The 10289-nt window shown below is 29.6% G+C and overlaps 2 protein-coding genes across 2 annotated transcripts; both read right to left on the bottom strand.

The window, feature by feature from the left end:
• Nucleotides 1-464: 464 nt before the first annotated feature.
• On the bottom strand, nt 465-2336 carry LOC145100812 (bidirectional sugar transporter SWEET6a-like). Its single transcript, XM_079037940.1, has 6 exons — nt 2257-2336; nt 1678-1714; nt 1300-1516; nt 1048-1209; nt 849-968; nt 465-745 (listed from the first exon to the last, which is right to left on the bottom strand). Exons 1-6 carry the CDS (start codon nt 2300-2302, stop codon nt 626-628), a joined length of 702 nt encoding a protein of 233 aa, XP_078894066.1. The 5' UTR covers nt 2303-2336; the 3' UTR covers nt 465-625.
• A 5605-nt stretch (nt 2337-7941) lies between these two features.
• On the bottom strand, nt 7942-8926 carry LOC145099867 (uncharacterized). The gene is made up of 3 exons (XM_079037371.1): nt 8709-8926; nt 8369-8562; nt 7942-8261 (listed from the first exon to the last, which is right to left on the bottom strand). Exons 1-3 carry the CDS (start codon nt 8924-8926, stop codon nt 7942-7944), a joined length of 732 nt encoding a protein of 243 aa, XP_078893497.1.
• Nucleotides 8927-10289: the final 1363 nt, after the last annotated feature.

The raw sequence follows: 10289 nt of genomic DNA, 5'->3' as shown, positions 1-10289 counted from the left end.
TTAGATACATAATTGAACGTAAAATTATCATTGATTCATTAGTGATCAAACACATGTTTCTAGCATGATTTGTTTACTTAAAAAATCATTTTAATGATGGATTAGTGATAGAAATATCATGTCACTAAAAACTATATTAGTCAAAGTGGTCAAAACAAATTTATTTCAGTCGGTCATCCGTATTTTCAATGGAAAAGTCAGTCGGAAATCTCTCATAAATTATTACCCATGAACGATTTTAGACAAACCTCTCTCATTTTCTAGTGGTGACGGTACGGTGAGATCCCTTTTAATTTATTTTAGATTGAAGTTTTAAGTCTCATTTGAAATATAGGTTAAATTAATGAATAGTTTAAAAAGTAGATTAGAATTTATATGTGATGATCCCATAAAAAGTTATCCATTTAATTAACTTTATAATGGAAGAAAAAAAAAATTATCAACAAACAAAAAAACCAAGCAAATGATAAAAGTAAATTCAAATTTGACCAAAAACTCAAAGAGAATCTCAAAAACCTAATTAAACAAACTATTTTAAAAAAAAATCCCTCATACGTACCTTCAAAAATCTACAAATCCAAATCTGAATTCACATTATATCAAAAGGGTACGAAAGGTCCTCATTTCAAGCCATTTGAACTTCAGACTCCGGCCTTTTGCTATTCTTCTTCGGAGTTGTTCGGTAGAAACATGCATATAAAATAAGTTGTGCAAACCCCGAAAGAGCCCCAGTACCATTCGCAATCTGTAATTTCAAAATACAAAATTTAGCATTTAAGATTTAATTAGTTTTTAATTTATTGGATGAAGAACATTAATTGAAAACATTTAACAGATTCATTAATTACCAGAATGAACCAATCCCATTTGAGAAGAGCATAAGTCGTCCAGCAACAACCGTTCAAGAACGCAGCTAATGAAAGATAGAATGGCATGTATTCGACACTCTTTGTTGTTATTACTTTCCACTGTTGGTTTTTCAAAATAAATGAAATCAATCAAAAATGTTGAATTACTGATTTATGCAAAAGAGAAACGAAAACATACCATGATAGTTAGAGGGGAAGTGTACATGAGGATACCAAACACCACACAAAAAATCCCAACGAAGGTTGATCTCTTATCATGAGTATGAAAGAATCCCAAATCAAAACCTGCAATTGCACCAAGAACAACAAGCTCCGCAGCTAACCAGCTAAAGATCTTTTTCTGTAGGAGAAGATTAATTAAAAAAAGTTTAGATATTATTAATTTTGATATGAAAATTAGAAAGAAGTAATAAAGTAGTGAAGTACGTACCCTATGTGCACTTTTACCATAAATGATGAATGAGCTTAGATAGATGAGCTCCAATACTAGACCAGTAGCGTTAATGGTGATGACAAGAGTGCTATCTGGATGATTGATAGGTAAGCCATAGAAAATCCATAGCAAACAGTTCATTACACAAGCTATGTAAGGGTCTGGTGAGAATTCTTCTACTGTTTTGTTCTTAAAGATTCTCCATATCGTTGGCCTGTGATTTTTCAGTTTGATTACATATATGTTGCTATCGCATTGATATATAGAACAAACAACAAGTTGAGGTGTATAAATCATTACATATATGTTGCTATCGCATTGATATATAGAACAAACAACAAGTTGAGGTGTATAAATCAATATAAATGAACTTACGAGGGAGAGATAAACAGGCCGAAAGAGATGACATTCCCTGTGGAAGAGAAAGTTATGAACACGAATTAGTGATGATTATTGATCGTCCAGATATATTACCGATTGATAAAACGGAAGAGACAATAAAAAAAATTAAATTTCATTTCATTTCATGCGTCAACAAATAATTATACTACCAATTCATAGCAAGTAATTTATCGACTAATAACTAATCTATTCACAATTCATATTCACATCTGCATGTAATCAGTAAAACGTAAAAAGGTTATGAAATAATATGAATTTCACAATCTGTTTCCAGTTATTTAAACAAATGTAAACATCAAAAATCAATGAAATCTCAATACATACGTTTTTAATGTCGGTTTCAGAACAATTTATCTGAAACTCTGACAAGTACGTACATAAACATATGCATTTTATAAAGAAACAACAGTCAAAAAATCTAAATCTATATCAAAATGTTCTAAATACATATATATAACGTATATATAGGAACGATTAATCGATCCACCATGAAATCACCAAGCGAGCAGTTAATTAGAAAAAAAAAATTATAGAGATTCGAAGAAAACATACCAATGAGTCCAACAATCGTCCGTATCCTCTCATTACTCATCACCATATTTGAAATCCAAACGAAAAAGATTCAGAAAAGATGAGAATGATTATGATGTATGAATTCACCACAGCATGGAAATGAAATAGGTATTTATAAGCGCCTATCTAGTTCTACTTTAATCGGATAACTTCTTAGTCTCCCAAAAATAGTAGTATGACTAAGTTTAAATTTACAAATTATCCATTAATTTATCCTTTTAATAACAAGATAACAACCTATAAATACGGATTGCACAGTTGTTCATATCCTCTAAAAAGTTCAAATTTTAGAGTATAAAACTAATTATTTTTTAAAAGGTAAATTACTTTTGGTTAATTATAATTTGGTCACTGAACTTCTAAAATCATAACTAAGCCAATAATACTTTTTATCTTTGACTGAATAGCTTAAAAACTAATTTTTTTAGTTTAGCTTTTGAATAATAATCTAACAAAATATATAAAATGGCAAATGTTTGTGTTTGACATTTTTTTTGAACAACAAAAAAGCTTTTATTAGAGAAATTAAGCTAGCTAATGGCTGGAAGAAAGATACAACCATACCCGAAAAGGGTTAGTACACCAATCAAACCATTTGATTTGATTACCTTTTCCACTTCATTCGTTAAGATTTTAGCGTGCTTAACCTTGTGTTTGACATATTAGCTTAAAAACTAACTTTTAGTTGAAATATAGTTTGTAAATTATAACTTAGCTGATAACATAAATTAAATGAAAAATAAAACTTGAGATAAATATATATATATATATATATATATATATATATATATATATATATATATATATATATATATATATATATATATATAGTAGAATGAGCATATGGGTAATTTGGAAAAATTAGGTAAAAAGTTCCATGAATTTATTAATAAACTATATCAAATGTGTTATCTTTTAGAAAAAAAATACCTGGATTATATGGTAATTTAATGGTCTCGCCAAAAAAATGCATTGCAATAAACACAAATAATTATATGTGAAGTTGTTTGACCAAATTAGAAGATAAAATGCTAACACAATAATAAGCTAGTTCTTTTATTGGCATTTTTTATTAAGAAGCAGTTTATAGGACTAAACTTGTGATTAGTGAGAACTATGAGGTGTTAATTATAGTAAAGTTATAGTGTAGGGGGTCATGTTGTATTTTTACTTCTTTCTAACTAAACAAAAGAAAAAGTCGCCGAAAATGAGACTCGGCCACTCCAAGAAGATTGGTTGATTCCTGTTGAAATTTAAATATTGACCTTCTCACGAGAAACATGTGATTTCAAATGAGGGTCAAGCCCTAATGTTTCTCGATCTTCAGATTTTCTTTAATTTTATTTCAAGATAAGTTTACAATTTGCCAAGTATCTGTAGACAGTTATTAAACAGTTAGTTAGCAAAATATGTCTGATTTGAAGAATTTAGTGAATTATTGTGTGAAAGTTGAGTATCAGGGATTTGTGATTCGATTTGTGTGTGCTGGACCAGGTTCACAAGAAAATTAACAGGACTTAAAATTGTTTCATTTTCCTTTTCCATCTTCTTTTCTCTCTCCATATCTTTTGCTCATTGTTGTTTTTGTTTTACCGTAATTCATTATTTCGCAACCAAATTTGTATGGATTTTATTGGATGGATGCCATATTGCCATTATAACTCTTAATATTAGTTATCTACTTATCTCAAGTTAACAATTTTTCATTCTTTTGGTTTGTATATAATTGGTTATGTTTATAGTGATTAACTTAAAAAAAATATATACATGCACATAATGCCAAATACTTTTTAGGTCTTTTTTTTTTCTAGGATAATGACTTGTGAAGGTAATTAACTTTTCAGTAAGTTCATATCTAAGTAATCATTTTTTTTGTACACATCTAGGTAACAAACTTGTTGGAAGTGTTCACATATGACCATTATTACCGGCTGTAGCAGGTTACATTCTAGATGTGAACACTTTCAACAAGTTCGTTACCTAGATGTGTACAAAAAAAGATAGTTATCCAAATATAAACAAAACGAAAAGTAAGAGTAAATTACACAAATGGTCAATGTGGTTTTGGAGAATTTGTACTTTTGGTCTCTAACTTTTTTTTAACTCGGATGGTCCCTATTTTTTATTTTTATTGCACGTTTGGTCTATATCTTACCTAAAAAGACTATTGTGTCCTTATTAATTTATTTTTTAATTAATTTTTCTTATTTATGTATTTATTTTTTATATATTTAAAAAAAAATAGTTATCCAGATGTAAACTTACTGAAAAGTTAATTACCTTCCTAAGTCATTTTCCTTTTTTTCTCTTAGTTCACAAGACTTCTTCTGGATGTAGCAATGTACTTTCTTTTTCAGATTTTTTTGGATTTGAAGATAAAAAATTTAGATTTATTATGCTTATTTTATTATAAGTTTGCATGTTTCTTTATATAAAAACCTAAATTTACATCAAAAGGTAGCATATAAGAAAAGTATTTACCATTATGGGGTATTTTTAAATTTATTTACCATTATAATTGTATATGTTATTTTATTTTCAAATAAAACAAAGAGATCATTTTGACAAAACTTCAAAAATGATCTATGTGTATGTATTTTTTTTTTGCCATGTTTCTATGTGGATTTAGTCCCTCTGAAAAGTGAAATTACTGTAATACTCTTATCTATTTATTTTTTATTTTTCTTTCGTTCTTTATCTATTTAACACTAGTACAAAAAACATTTGTTGATGCGGTTAAAATGATTAATTGATGCGGGTATTGAACCGTACCAAAAAATATCGAATAAAAAATACCCTTATTTAATGGTGTGGTACCATAACTACACAAAAAAATAGCCAAAATTGCACCAAAAAAATAGTCAAAACAACCTAAAAATAGCTAGCTAAAACCACACCAATTAACAGGTTCTCCATTGAAGCACACCGCGCTACTTATGAAGTTTCATTTTCTTGTATTTAGGTATGTTCGGTGCCTCTTTTTCAATCAATGGTTGAATCGTAATATCATAATCTAGTTTTTGAACTTTCTACCTATTAATTCATCAACTGTAGGTCCATTAGAGGTTCCAATTGTTCCTTTTTAGTTTCTCTAAAAAGAGTGGTTTCAATCTCGACAAATTCTTTTTCTCTACCAATTAAAAATTTGTTCTTGGGAAATCACATTTAATCAACGTTGCTTTCAATTTTTTTTCAACAACATCTTAAAACTCACTCTGCAAAAAGTAGATCCATAACCATTGATTGAAAGTCACTGAAGCAACATCATAAGTCTTTAGATCCTTTCTTGGATATATATTATGGAAGAAGAAACATCTCTAAAGATTCAGAACAAGAAAACACCGTTAAAACTTAAAATAGGACATATGTTAACAATTAATAAGAGAAAAATAAAGTCCCAAATGTCATTAATGAAAAAAAGATAAACAATGAACATACCTCACATGCATTTTCAAGCATGGAATCGACAAATCTATAATTATGAGAAGAGGTTGCATCTCCAACATTATATAAAAGAAGGAATATTGAATTAAATTTTTGTACCACATGAAAATTTCGAACAAAATTTGGAGGGATCTCGCGCGAAATGAAAAATTCGAATGAATTTTTTAGAGGAAAGTTTAATGTTGTGGTTCAATGTTTTTTAGTGAGAATTGTTTTTTTTGTACGGTTCAATGTTTTTTAGTGCGAATTATTTTTTTGGAGCGGTTGTAATTGTTTTTTGGTACGGTTTTTTTGGTGCAATTTTGGGAAACCACATCAGAAAATACTTTAATGGTGTGATTTTGGGAAACCTTACTAAAAAAAAACTATTTTATGATTCAGTTATCTTATTTTTTGATGTTGTAGATATTTAATAAGACAGTTTTAAGAAGGGACATAGTAAAAAAATAAAAATCACTCGCACTATTAAATGATTTGTGTACTATTGTAAATAATTTATTTTTTAAAAAAATACGTTGTATACTAGTGTACTAGTGTAAATAATTAAGAACATAAAAATGACTTGTGTACTAGTGTAGTAGTGTACAATTTTAAGAAGGGACATAGTCAAAAAAATAAAAATCACCCGCACTATTAAATGACTTGTGTACTAGTGTAAATAATTAACAACACAAAAATGTAATAGAACTTCTATAAATTATTTTTAGTTTTTGTATATTTCATTTTTTTCATATTAAAGCATTGTATTTTACAAGCACGTTGTTATAGTTGCATATTGCTTTACAAAGTATAATGTCTGTGTGAATGTGTGTGTGTGTGAATGTGTATGTGTTTATTATTATAGCATTGTACTTTGTCTTGTTCTTTTACATCGTAACAAATTAATTACATTATCCATTTTTTGGGTATTTTGAAGTTGAATTTGCTGAAAACATGAAAAGTGGGCTTCTAACAAAATGTAATTCATTTAAAACCCTTTAAGATTAGATATTGCAAAACTTTTTTTAAATTCCAAAATTATCCTATGTGGGTCGTGCTCAGCACGGACCTCTAAAATTCACTAGTATATATATATATATATATATATATATATATATATATATATATATATATATATATATATATATATATATATACACACACACACACTAGTTTATAACCCGTGAAAACCATAGTTATAAAACCAATTAAACTTTCATATTAAAAAATCAAAATTATTAATCAATTATTTTAAATAAATCATTACCTAAGAAATATTTTTTAAGTTATATAAAATCATAATCATTGATTTAAATAAATACGTGAAGTTATATCACCTTATAATCTATATTTATTTTATTTTATTTTTAAATCTAATGTTATTAATTTAATATAATTAAAGTGAAAAAATTTAAAATTTAAAATTTAATGTAATTATGGTGGAAATTTTAAATTTTTAAATTTGAAATATGTAATTAATATGTTGACAAGTGGCATGATAATGGACATACAATATTAATGAAGACTATTATAATATAATGACACTTGTCAGTAGAAGAATAAAACTATTAATTTTTATTAGAATAGGAAGAAATGGTTGTGATCCACGAAGACTCCAATTTCAACGAGGACGGTTAGATAATTTATCGACCACTTGTTGTAAGTTGTAAGGTCATCCGTTATACCCACCACATACCACATATGTGGTGGGTGCCACATCAGCACCACATTCCCCTACCACTATCATGAGACCACTAACACACCACTCCACATCATTATTTTTATTTTTTTAATTAAAAAATACAATAAAATTACATTTTTTATAATTAAAAAACATTCATTTTTTTAAACTAGTGTTTCATTAATTATAAAAATAAAATTACAACTTCAAACTACATTACTTAGCTAATCTAGAAAAAAAAATTACAATAATTAAAAAAACAAAGAAACATACATATAAAAAACATAATCGTCGTTCATGTTATGTTAGTACAAATGTTCTGCGATATCTTCTCGAAGATTGAAACACGTTTCACTGTTATGAATTTCAACAACTCGCTCTAAAAATGCATTCGTTTCGGGTACGAACTCCTCGATTGGAACGACAATGTCGTTCGGATCATACGTGCAAATCGCTCGACCTTCATCTTCAATAATCATATTATGCATTATAATACATGCTATGATCATTCGTTTAATTCTTTCTTTATCCCAGAGTCGTGTAGCATATTTCACTACATGTCATGTCTGCTTAAGCACTCCAAATGCCCTCTTGATATCCTTTCTCACCGATTCCTGTTTTTTTGTAAAAAACTTTGCCTTTTCACTTCGAGGAACTGAGTATGTCTTCATCAATGTAGAATAATTCGGGTATATCCCATCACCAAGGTAGTAACCGTATTTATACGCGTTCCCGTTCACCGTGAATGTCATATAAGGTGCTTTGTCGGTCCAAATATCGTTGAAAAGTGGAGACTGGCCAAGAACATTAAGGTCGTTGTTAGACGCTGCTACTCCAAAAAATGCATGCCATATCCACAAATCTTGAGATGCAACAGCTTCTAGGATTTAGTTGGTTCACATATATCTCCTCGAGTGAACTGACAACGCCATGCAGTTGGACATTTTTCCCAAGCCACATGCGTACAATCTAGACTGCCAAGCATACCCGGAAATCCATGCCCATCTTCATGAGCTGAATATAATATCTCAATATCACGTTGAATAGGTTTGCACAAATATTCTTCGTGAAAAACCTCATAAACACATGCAGAAAACCAATCTACACATTCAACTGCGGTCCTCTCGGATACTTTCAAGAATTCGTCAGATGCATCAAATGCTATACCATATCCCGAATACCTAAGAGCACCCACACATTTTTATATACTACTAAAACTCATTCTTCCTCTAGCGTCGGGTTTTTGTTTGAAAAAATCATAACGAGATTCTAAAGCATTACTAATACGTAAAAATATAGACTTATTCAAACGGAAACGACTTTGAACGAGTCGTCGTTATAAAGATAATTATCGGCAAAGTAATCAAGTACCAATAAGTCATGTGCGACTTGGCGATCACGATTGACGACCGCCCTTGTACGAGCTGCATTCAAATTTTCTTCATCGTGAATGTATTGCACAATGTTGAAGAATGTGTCGACGAATTCTACGTCGTCATCCGAGTCAAAAGCTTTTAAAAATTCAATATGTTTTGTGGAATCCATGTATATGTGTTTTGTGGTTTTAGAGAATCAAGGTTAGAATTAGGTGTAAGTTTTGGTGAAAATAGAAGGTTTATTTATATAGTGAATTGAGTTTGAAAAAAAAAATAATAAACAAACGGGCAAAATAGCTGTTCAACGGCCAAATAAACCAACTACCAATCAACTTCTTCGTTTGATTTCGTCGTCGGGAGCGTCGGGAGCGTGGATGAGCACGACCATGCCTGACCACGAAACATCAGGGTGGCATGCATGAGACTTTCTCATGGCCAGCTAGACCACGATTTGCTTGGTGATATGTATACCACTAGGTCTAACAAAGGTAAACTTGTCAAAATGTTTACTAGGAGGTGGGCTGGAATAAATTGTGTTTGTTGCGTTATATGATATGGGCCGTTAATGCGCCGTTTTCTTATGTTTGAACGCGTTAGTTATTTGGGCTTTATGCGGCATCAGTAATTGTCTTGTCCCAATGTGCACAACTAATGCGACGCCATTATTTGAAATTAAATAAATTATGTTTTTTTTTTTTTTTTTCTAAAACAACGTAATAAATATTTTGCATGCTTTTAGTTAATATTCTATATTGCATATTTTTACATACACATTAATCAATACAGGAAAATGACTTATCAAGATAATTAACTTTTGGTATGTTTATATATGGGTAACTATCTTTTTTTTTTGTACCCATGTAGGTAAAAAAAAACTTGTTGAAAGTGTTCACATATGACCATTATGCCTTGCTGTAGCAGGTTACATCGAAGTTTTGAACACTTTTGATAAGTTTGTTACCTAGATGTGTATAAAAAAATTAGTTACCCAAATATGAACAAAACGAAAAGTAAGAGTAAATTACATAAATGGTCCTTGTGGTTTGTAGGAATTTACGTTTTTGGTCCCTAACTTATTTTTTTTAACTTGGATAGTCCCTACTGTTTATTTTTGTTGCACGTTTGGTTCCTATCTTACCTAAAAAGACATTTGTGCCCTTATTAATTTATTTTTTAGAGTAAATTACACGGATGGTCCTTATGGTTTAGGGTAATTTGCGCGTTTGGTCCCTAACTTATTTTTTTAACTCAAAAGGTCCCTACTGTTTGTTTTTGTTACGCGTTTGGTCATTGTCTTACCTAAAAATACTAATTTTCCTTTGATTTTTTAATTTATTTAAATAAACACACCCCCAACTCCACTCCCCTCACCTTATTTACCTACCCCACCATTTTTTTCTATATAAATAATAGTCTTTTTAAGTAAGACAGGGACCAAACGCGTAATAAAAGCAAACAGTAGGGACCAAGTGCGTAACAAAAACAATTAGTAAGGACCTTCCGAGTTAAAAAAATAAGTTAGGGACCCAATG

The sequence above is a fragment of the Lactuca serriola genome, chromosome 4, assembly GCF_051521515.1.
Source record: "Lactuca serriola cultivar US96UC23 chromosome 4, Lser_US96UC23_V15, whole genome shotgun sequence".
In the NCBI taxonomy this organism is placed as follows: Eukaryota; Viridiplantae; Streptophyta; class Magnoliopsida; order Asterales; family Asteraceae; genus Lactuca; species Lactuca serriola.
This window is presented reverse-complemented; position numbering and strand designations above follow the sequence as displayed.

Coding starts and splice junctions, on each gene's coding strand:
- LOC145100812 (XM_079037940.1), bottom strand. CDS start 2,302: ATGGTGATGAGTAATGAGAGGATACGGACGATTGTTGGACTCATTG. Junction 1,715..2,256: donor GACGATTGTTGGACTCATTG/GTATGTTTTCTT, acceptor TCTCTTCCACAG/GGAATGTCATCTCTTTCGGC. Junction 969..1,047: donor CTTCCCCTCTAACTATCATG/GTATGTTTTCGT, acceptor AAAAACCAACAG/TGGAAAGTAATAACAACAAA.
- LOC145099867 (XM_079037371.1), bottom strand. CDS start 8,926: ATGGATTCCACAAAACATATTGAATTTTTAAAAGCTTTTGACTCGGAT. Junction 8,563..8,708: donor TATCTTTATAACGACGACTC/GTTCAAAGTCGT, acceptor GGGTGCTCTTAG/GTATTCGGGATATGGTATAG. Junction 8,262..8,368: donor AGATGGGCATGGATTTCCGG/GTATGCTTGGCA, acceptor ACTAAATCCTAG/AAGCTGTTGCATCTCAAGAT.